The 10,540-nt window shown below is 41.1% G+C and overlaps 1 protein-coding gene across 4 annotated transcripts; it reads left to right on the top strand.

Annotated features, from left to right (window-relative positions):
* The first annotated feature begins 286 nt into the window (after positions 1-286).
* Positions 287-10,540, top strand: LOC139424019 (cytohesin-3-like). Of its 4 annotated transcripts, none has more exons than XM_071175704.1 (14): positions 287-445; positions 862-928; positions 2,897-2,979; positions 3,260-3,324; positions 3,902-3,968; positions 5,473-5,591; positions 5,723-5,803; positions 5,915-6,027; positions 6,228-6,376; positions 6,494-6,605; positions 6,786-6,862; positions 6,990-7,061; positions 7,363-7,511; positions 7,680-10,540. In XM_071175704.1, the coding sequence occupies exons 1-14, from the start codon at positions 440-442 to the stop codon at positions 7,765-7,767; spliced, it is 1,248 nt and encodes a 415-aa protein (XP_071031805.1). In that variant the 5' UTR covers positions 287-439; the 3' UTR covers positions 7,768-10,540. The 4 variants fall into 4 exon arrangements, with proteins under 4 accessions (XP_071031805.1, XP_071031803.1, XP_071031804.1 ...); XM_071175702.1 differs by having other exon boundaries at positions 339-445; positions 6,228-6,397; positions 7,680-8,937; XM_071175703.1 differs by lacking the exon at positions 287-445 and having other exon boundaries at positions 626-928; positions 7,680-8,939.

Below are 10,540 nucleotides of genomic sequence, written 5' to 3'. Positions count from 1 at the left end.
TTAGTCACGAACGCTCTAGAAAACATGAAAACAGCCTAACCAGCTCTAATAGGGCGAGTAAAATGGTCAGATTGAGGTGTTCTCTCGTTCATGTCTGGAAGTAGCCAGCAAGCTAGCCAACTTTAGCCTATTAGCTTGGGTGCTTGACTGCCATTGTGAGGTAGGAACACTCGGATCAACCCTACTCCTTGGCCAGAGCATCCAGTGTGCGCTTTGAACGCCCCTCCCCCCAAGAGCGAAACAAACGCACTCTGGCACTCCAGAGTGTATTTACAAATGCACTCACAGTTTGAGTTGTGCAAGTCTGGGCATGGTACTTGACTTGAGGCGTCACAAGTGGCTTCCACCCCTGCCTGAAGCACTCTTCCCATCTACTGTACATGTCTACATGAGTGTTGTCAGAACGTAATTACTCTCTCATGACCTCATACATCTATTTATGAAGGTAAGCAATTGGTTGATCTATTAGTCTCCCCAGAGTTTCAATCTGTGGTTGTTTGAGTTCAGCACAAGGGATTTTCAAATGGCTTAAGGTCACTTATGTTAGATACATATTTACACTGACTGCCAAATAATTATGGATATTGTGCATTAGATCTATCTCGAATTGGTATCACCAGTCAATACACACACACACACACACACACACACACACACACACACACACACACACACACACACACACACACACACACACACACCTCTTTACTTGTACAGTATATGTATATTGTACAGTATATCAGTAACAGCACTGACTTTAGGTGGTCAGTTCATTATGTTTTGAGGATGCTATTGACACTGTAGCTCATGTCCTTGCAGTAGGCTACATTACTTCAACACTGACACATGTTTCCTGTACAGCCACAGTCTCTCTCCAACACCTCCAACATGGGCAGCCAAAGAAAAGACAGCTTCCTCTGGGGAAAAGGTCAGGTTTTTACATTTTACAGTCCATTTTGCAATTTAACATCCCTAATTAGGCTATATTATCTGGGGATTAACACCATGAACAATACATGAGTGTCTTTATGTAAGATGATGAAGTGTTGAAGTGTCAGTAGACAATGGGGGTTTGAGTTGTTGCTGTGAATATCTTACTTGAGAAATGAAAATGAAATACACTAATAAAAAAGTGTACTGATATAGTACCTGTCTTCACAATAGATATTCACTACCGTCTACAGTGACTATTGTGTGTTCAATCTCTTTACCTTGACCTATATACACTGTGGTATAAAGTCAGCAGTGTTCAACGGATTCAAATGGTTTGTTTTGATCACTTTTACCACAGTGATGAATGTTATTCACTTTATTATAGCATCACCTGACTTTATAGAGACATATTGTTGTCAAATAGCCTTTATATACTTCAAGTTCTCATTACTGACTATCACATAACGTTCAGAGGCGTTGTTCACAGTATAGTGTTCAACAATCTAATTGCCAAGATAGATGGAGTTTGGTGATGTTGTATTATCTAGTTAATGTTGTATTGTCTAGTTCTAATGTTGTATTATCTAGTTAATGTTGTATTGTCTAGTTATAATGTTGTAGTGTCTACTTATAATGTTGTATTATCTAGTTAATGTTGTATTGTCTAGTTATAATGTTGTATTGTCTAGTTAATGTTGTATTGTCTAGTTATAATGTTGTATTGTCTAGTTATTATGTTGTATTGTCTAGTTAATGTTGTATTGTCTAGTTATAATGTTGTATTGTCTAGTTATAATGTTGTATTATCTAGTTAATGTTGTATTGTCTAGTTATAATGTTGTATTATCTAGTTAATGTTGTATAGTCTAGTTAATGTTGTATTGTCTAGTTATAATGTTGTATTGTCTAGTTATGTTGTATTGTCTAGTTATAATGTTGTATTATCTAGTTAATGTTGAATTATCTAGTTAATGTTGTATTGTCTAGTTATAATGTTGTGTTGTCTAGTTATAATGTTGTATTGTCTAGTTATAATGTTGTGTTGTCTAGTTATAATGTTGTGTTGTCTAGTTATAATGTTGTATTGTCTAGTTATAATGTTGTATGGTCTAGTTATAATTTTGTATTGTCTAGTTATAGTGTTGTGTTGTCTAGTTATAATGTTGTATTGTCTAGTTATAATGTTGTGTTGTCTAGTTATAATGTTGTATTGTCTAATTATATTGTTGTATTGTCTAGTTATAATGTTGTATTGTGTAGTTATATTGTTTTATTGTGTAATTATAATGTTGTATTGTCTAGATATAATGTTGTATTGTGTAGTTATATTGTTTTATTGTGTAGTTATACTTGTGTATTGTCTAGTTATAGTGTTGTGTTGTCTAGTTATAATGTTATGTTGTCTAGTTATAATGTTGTATTGTGTAGTTATATTGTTTTATTGTCTAGTTAATGTTGTGTTGTCTAGTTATATTGTTTTATTGTCTAGTTAATGTTGTGTTGTCTAGTTATAAGGTTGTGTTGTCTAGTTATAATGTTGTATTGTCTAGTTATAATGTTGTGTTGTCTAGTTGTAATGTTGTGTTATAATGTCTAGTTATAACCTGAAAAGGGAGTAATGAATATCCCTCATCTAAAAACCGTGAGAAGCTGTTATGAGGACAAGACTAGAGCAGATCACTTAATAATGGACATTACTGGGGCTCATTCTATAAAAAGCTGAAGTTCAGCAGTTATATTTAGCTAGTGCTGAGAAGTGCAGTATGTTGAGTTACTGTATGCTAGAGTTGGTGTGAGGGTGGTTGTCAAGGCACATTTCTGACACCTTTGATATTTTCAGTGTATACAGGAAGATGTCTCAATTAGGTCTCAGGGGTTTTGTCCGACTGCTTCATTTATGCATTGGATGATAATGATGGTTTCATCTGTATGTTTGTTTTTGTGTGTATAATCAATTATACAGCTTCCACAATGCTTAGCTCAATGGAGAGGCAGGAGATAGACACCATGAAGTTTCATAAGAGTGACCTATTAGATGACATTCAGGTATAGTACATCATGCTCTCAACCAGGGCTCTTTTTGTACAGTCAAAATGCTTTATGAAACTGCATTTTGCCAGAATAAAACTAACTGTATTGTGACATTACCTACAGCAGTTATTACATTTACAAAAGCCTCCCTCAAAAGTTACAACATCTCAGAAACATCCAGTTTTATGTGTAGACTGACCCTGTACCTCTGTATGTGCCAAGGGCTTGAGTCAGCTATGGCTAAAATACCACATATTATCATCTCATCCCTTTGACATCATTTCCCCTTGTGTAGAAGCTGAGGTTGGAGATTGACAGCGTCATGACGGAAATCCACAACATTGAGGCGGACGAGGAGAAGTAAGTTAGAGCTTGCACAATGGCTCATTCGGATAGGTTACCATTGACCAGTAGGCCTCTTCCTCTATGGGAGAGTTAGCTACAGTAACACTTGGCAGTGTGTCGTAGCTTCTTTTGAATCTATCACAGCACAAACACCAGATCAACAATACATCCACCTTGACAAAGAGGCTCCTCTCACATCTTTGACGTCCTATCCCTCCCTAAGAAAGAAAGGTATGGAGGCATAGCCGCGGGAAGTAGTGATGCAACCCTGCCCGTAAGTGGGCTCTGGGGGCGTTGTCTTCAAGAACAAATTCTGCCCCCCATCTGTAAGGCCCCTCTGTATATGTGTGTTTCCTGTTTCTTCACTAGCAGCTACAGGAATGTGGTAAAGCTCTTATATGTCAGCAGCATGAAACACTGAGACATGTTCCAGGCAGGACAACCCCAGCTTCCTTTAATTGTCTCACTCTCACTGTGTCATCTCTTATGCAGTGGACACTAGTATAACGCCCGTGGGTAAAAGTGGTGTCATTAACCTTTGTCAATATTAACCTTTGTCAAAATATTCTGTTTTGTCTTTGTCTCCCTTCAGCAAAAATGTTGTGAGAAACAAGAGGTTCTTAAGTGGGAAAAAGAAATTCAACATGGACCCTAAAAAGGTGAGCTCATTTCACACACTGTAAGTAGAGCCCTTCGTTTTTCCTGGTGAGGTTCTCTGGTAAGACAAAGTCATAACATTACTCAATATGGAATACACTAAACATAAATACATACGGATCAGATATGTACTGAAATGTGAGGTGCTTCAATTATAACATTTAAGTAGTAAATATCTGTATAGTTATCACATCTCTACTGACGGAGGCTTGCCACAGCTAGAAGTTTAAATAGTTAACTGCAAGATGACAGAACAAATCATCTGACACAAACGAATGAATGCTGAGCGAGTGACGTGACTTATGTGCAGAAGTGCAACTGTGCGGAGGCAGAGAAAACGAGAGAGAAAACGAGAGAGAACCACATCCTGTTCTGTGAAGAGGAGCGGAGGCGCACACTCCTGCTCAAACCACAAACACCCCTCCTTTCCTCTCATCTGAAGAGAGGTCAAAGCCATAATATAAAGTCCCCCTGGCCTATATGACCACCCTGGAGATAAGCCTGGCCTGTATGACCACCCTGGAGACATGCCTGGCCTGTATGACCATCCTGGAGACACACCTGGCCTGTATGACCACCCTGGAGATAAGCCTGGCCTGTATGACCACCCTGGAGACACACCTGGCCTGTATGACCACCCTGGAGACAAGCCTGGCCTGTATGACCACCCTGGAGACACACCTGGCCTGTATGACCACCCTGGAGATAAGCCTGGCCTGTATGGCCACCCTGGAGACAAGCCTGGCCTGTATGACCACCCTGGAGACAAGCCTGGCCTGTATGACCACCCTGGAGAAAAGCCTGTATGACCACCCTGGAGAAAAGCCTGGCCTGTATGACCACCCTGGAGAAAAGCCTGGCCTGTATGACCACTCTGGGGAAAAGCCTGTATGACCACCCTGGAGAAAAGCCTGACCTGTATGACCAGCCTGGAGAAAAGCCTGGCCTGTATGACCATCCTGGAGAAAAGCCTGAACTATATGACCACCCTGGAGAAAAGCCTGGCCTGTATGACCACCCTGGAGAAAAGCCTGGCCTGTATGACCACCCTGGAGACAAGCCTGAACTATATGACCACCCTGGAGAAAAGCCTGGCCTGTATGACCACCCTGGAGACAAGCCTGAACTATATGACCACCCTGGAGAAAAGCCTGGCCTGTATGACCACCCTGGAGACAATCCTGGCCTATATCACCGCCCTGGAGAAAAGCCTATGTTTGTGTGCAGAGGCTAGAGATCCAGTCAAGCAGACCATTGGTTTCTTTAGCTGGAAGCTCCGCATTTTTTAGATATAAGAAGATATATTACTTCCAGTGGCTCTCTCAGAATGGCAGACAATGCATACAGAATATTTAATATGTGCATGACCACTACTGCACATCACAGTGCTTTGGACCTCATTATGATTTCTGCAATTTTTTAATTCCACATACAAGTAAGCGTTAATGCATTCATATCTTCCAAGTTCATACATGTTCATTGACTTGTCATGGCCTCTTCCCCCAGGGTATTCAGTACCTGGTTGACAATGACCTGTTGGAGTGGACAGCAGAGGCAGTGGCTGAGTTCCTATACAAAGAGGAAGGACTGAACAAGACAGCCATTGGGAACTTTTTAGGAGAGAGGTACACAATGCTTCTGAACATGACCAGGATAATGATGGCTTTGTTGATGGGGATAATGATGACTGTCATAACCACTCATTATCTAAATAATCTCCATATCACTGATTTGACTCTTGTTTGTGTTCATGCAGGGAGGAAATGCACCTTCAAACTCTGAAAGCCTTTGTAGAACTACACGAGTTCTCCGACCTGAATCTGGTGCAGGCACTGAGGTTAGTGCTGCACTACACTGGTGTATCTCTTACACTCATACATGAATATATTATCATTATTATATTAATTTCCACAGTAAATCCTGTCTCTTCCCTGGCTCATCCCTGTAGGCAGTTCCTGTGGAGTTTCCGTCTCCCTGGAGAAGCCCAGAAGATTGATAGGATGATGGAGGCATTCGCTACACGCTACTGTGACTGTAATGCAGGGGTCTTCCAGTCAACAGGTACTGTACAGCCTCCTCTACCATGCTGCTGACTCCCTACACTGACAGATCAGCAAGACAGATTGGGGGGGGGGGGGGGGGGGGGTTGAGGAGTACATTTTGAGGCATATTCAAATCATTTCACAAAGGTGATGCTGATTAAGGATGCAAATACATATCATTGACCAAACAGTAAGGAAATGTGTGGGTGTTTCAAACAGACACCTGCTACATCCTGTCCTTTGCCGTCATCATGCTGAACACCAGTCTCCATAACCCCAACGTGAAGGACAAACCCAATCTGGAGCGCTTCTTCAGTATGAACAGAGGCATCAACAACGGGGGTGACCTGCCCAACGACCTGCTCATGGTGAGGCCTCAGGGGTCAGAGGTCAGGAGTTAACTCCACTCTCAGAATGTGACCCCTATTTGGTTGTTGTTGTCTGTAGCTGTAGCTAACTCTCATCAACTACCTCATTAAATCCAGAAACTCTATGAGAGCATTCGGAACGAGCCGTTCAAAATTCCAGAGGATGATGGGAACGACCTCACACACACCTTCTTCAACCCAGACAGAGAGGGTTGGCTGCTCAAAATGGGTGAGATGATTAGCAATATAACTAGCTGAGGGAATTGTCTTATAATTGTGCCATTACCAAGCATTAAAAACAAGCTTACCACTGAATGATCTGATTTCCTTTATGGAGCGTGTTGGATGCAGAGTTTGATGATTAAACATTTTATTTGTGTAATGAAATGTTAACCTTTCCTCTCTGCAGGAGGAAGGGTGAAAACATGGAAGAGGCGGTGGTTTATTTTGACAGACAGCTGTCTGTACTACTTTGAGTATACCACAGTGAGTATGCTATACCCCCAACTTTGTCATTGGGTTTGCCAGTAATGTAATTTAGGATAAAATATGTTAGTAGTTACTGCTAAGTGATAGTTCTTGACCAAAGCATCTCTCTCTCCTCCTCCCTCAGGATAAAGACCCCATAGGGATCATTCCCCTTGAGAACCTCTGTGTAAGAGAGATAGAAGACTCTACCAAACAGGTACAGTGTATTCCACTGACTGCATACTTCTTTCTAAGGTTTATGGCAGTGCCACCTGTTCTATGGTGTTTCAGTCTCATAGTCTGTGCAGAAGTCACATTTACAGAAGCTACTCTTTTAGCTGTCATGGCACTGTATGACTCATAGCCTCCGTATGAGAAAGGAAGGTTTTAACTGGAAGATGAGGAGTAATTAGACCAATATACTATGGGATCATTTCCTTTAAAAAGAAGTTAGTAATTTGGCTTGGGCAGGTGTTTTGTGAACATTTGTATGCATGTGTGTGCTTCTTTGTGAGCAGTACTGTCTAGAGATCTACAACCCCAGAGGGCAGAAGATCAAGGCGTGCAAGACAGAGAACGGAGGCAGGGTGGTGGAGGGGAAACACCAGTCCTACAGGATGAGTGCAGCCACAGCAGATGAGAGAGATGACTGGATAGGCTCCATCAGGTCAGACAGCTCAACCCAGGCTTAACACATACCTGTACTACACGCCATACACTTCACAAATGACATCCCAAATGACAGTAGGACACAACTGGCAATCAATAGGATAAAGTGAACTTGATGATTATCATTTGGACACTTGTCTTATTTTTCTCTCTGTCTTTCCCTCAGAGCAAGTATCACCAAGGATCCCTTCTACGACCTGGTGTCATTGCGCAAGAGGAAAGTCATCAACAACAACAATGCTTCACAGGACTGAGACATCAGACATGATATAAAGCATCATGGGAATTGAGCCCGGTAATGATCTGTAGAGGTCCCTCTCCGTAGCAGAAATGCTTGGAAATGATAGACTGGTTCAAGTACATAGACATGGCGCTTAACGTTACAGTGCTGTACAGTACAGCATTAGTGTAATACTGTAACTCAGAATGAAAAAAGATAATTGTGACCTGTGTGTGGTTTAAAGCTGTCAAACCAGAAACTCCCCATACCTCATACTGTAGGTCTAATTTTATGGTTGAAGTTAGAGTCACTCAGTCTGTTCAATTACTAATAGAAAGTGATTTCTGTCAATATTTCTTAGAAATAAGAATTTAAAAGTAAGTGGGAGAGAGTTGCAAACCAAAACAAGTGTGTAGCACTGTAAGAATAATGCATCATTCTATAAGGACAGATTTGAACATGTAATGTATAACGCAAAGTTACTAAAATGTAGTTGTATATAGTTATAGTTGATTCTGTACCATGAGCATAGAACAAAGGAACTATCAGGTAAGCATTACGGAACAACTAGCCTTTTCCTCTCCCAAGCCTATAGAATTCCTGTTACGTGGACACAAAACTTCAACACTGATTCAGTGTTGCGACGTTCTTCCATTGCCTTAGAGGCATTGTGTAAATATTTTTTGAAATATGCATGGATTTATTTTTCAACTCCTAACATACGTATTTTGTAAATACTGTATTATAATAGAGTTATTTTGCACATTGCCTTTAAAGTACAGACAGTGATAATACACACGTCTGTATACATGCCTTAATAATGTTGAATTGTCACGCCCTGACCTTAGTTATCTGACCTTAGTTATCTTTTCTTTATTATCTTGGTTAGGTCAGGTTGTGACGAGGGGGGTATGTGTGTTGTCTAGGGTTTTTGTACATCTATTGGGTTTTGGTTTGGGTTTGGGTTTTGGTTTGTCTAGGTAAATGTAGGTCTATGGTGGCCTGAATTGGTTCCCAATCAGAGGCAGCTGTTTATTGTTGTCTCTGATTGGGGATCCTATTTAGGTTGCCATTTTGGTTTTGTGGGTTATTGTCTGTGTAGTTGCATGTCAGCACTCGTGTGTATAGCTTCACGTTATGACGAAATTGACATGAATAAATAATACATGCATATTTTATTATAAATATGTGTGTACTTTCACAACAGATGACAGATAGTAGCAGATTATAATTACATCAATCGGGCCTAAAAAGCGGGACTAAAGACCTTTCTCTTCAGGAGGGCTCTATGTTGATAGCACTGCTCATTGGTTTCATTGTCCCTTGTGGCGTCAGCTGTGTTCTTTGTGTCAGTTTCCCTGTCCATTTTATATTTATTCTGTATAATGAAATGCACTTTACAAATGTAATACACCTTATTATCATAAATATCTTAGATATATACTGAACAAAAATATAAACGCAACATATAAAGTGATCGCAGACAAGTTAAAAATGTTCTACATTTTTATTTTCGCAAAGTTGTTTACATCCCTGTTAGTGGGCATTTCTTCTTTGCCAAGATAATCCATCCACCTGACAGGTGGGGCATATCAATAAGCTGATTAAACAGCATGATCATTACACATGTGAATCTTGTGCTGCGGACAATTAAAGGCCACTCTAAAATATGTTACACAACACAATGCCACAGATGTTTCAAGTTTTGAGGGAGCGTGCAATTGGCATGCTGACTGCAGGAATGTCCACCAGAGCTGTTGCCAGAGAATGTAATGCTTGTTTCTCTACCATAAGCCGCCTCTAATGTCGTTTTAGAGATTTTGGCAGTACGTCCAACCGGCCTCACAACCACAGACCACGTGTAACCACGCCAGACCAGGACCTTCACCTGCGGGATCGTCTGCGACCAGCCACAGCTGATTAAACTATGGGTTTGCACAACCAAATAATTTCTGCACGAACTGTCAGAAACCATCTTAAGGAAGCTCATCTGCATGCTCGTCATCCTCACCAGGGTCTTGACCTGACTGCAGTTTGGCATCTTAACCAACTTCAGTGGTAAATGCTCACCTTCGATGGCCACTGGCACGCTGGAGAAGTGTGCTCTTCACGGATGAATTCCGGTTTCAACTGTACTGGGGAGATGGCAGACAGCGTGTATGGCGTCGTGTGGGCACAGTGCCCCATGGTGGCAGTGGGTTTATGGTATGGGCAGGCATAAGCTACAGACAACGAACACGATTGCATTTTTATAAATGTCATTTTGAATGCACAGAGATACCATGACGAGATCCTGAGGCCCATTGTCGTGCCATTCATCCGCCGCCATCACCTCATGTTTCAGCAGCATAATGCACGGCCACATGTTGCTAGGATCTGTATACAACTCCTGTAAGCTGAAAATGTCCCTGTTCTTCCATGACCTGCATACTAACCAGACATGTCACCCATTGAGCATGAGTTTGGGACGCTCTGGATTGACGTGTCCAACAGCGTGATCCAGTTCCCATTAATATCCAGCAACTGTCGCACAGCAGAGGAGTGCGACAACATTCCACAGGCCACAATCAACAGCTTTAAACTCTATGCGAAGGAGTTTTGTCATGCTGCATGAGGCAAATGGTGGTCACACCAGATTTGATGGTTTTCTGATAAACACCCTTACCTTTTCTGAAAGTTATCTGTGACTGACATATGTGTATCTGCATTCCCAATCATATGAAATGCATAGATTAGAGCCTAATGAATGTATTTCAAGTGACTGATTTACTTTTATGAACTGTAACTCAGTAAAATCTTTGAAATTG

Source organism: Oncorhynchus clarkii, chromosome 13 (assembly GCF_045791955.1).
Source record: "Oncorhynchus clarkii lewisi isolate Uvic-CL-2024 chromosome 13, UVic_Ocla_1.0, whole genome shotgun sequence".
NCBI classification, from domain to species: Eukaryota; Metazoa; Chordata; class Actinopteri; order Salmoniformes; family Salmonidae; genus Oncorhynchus; species Oncorhynchus clarkii.
This window is presented reverse-complemented; position numbering and strand designations above follow the sequence as displayed.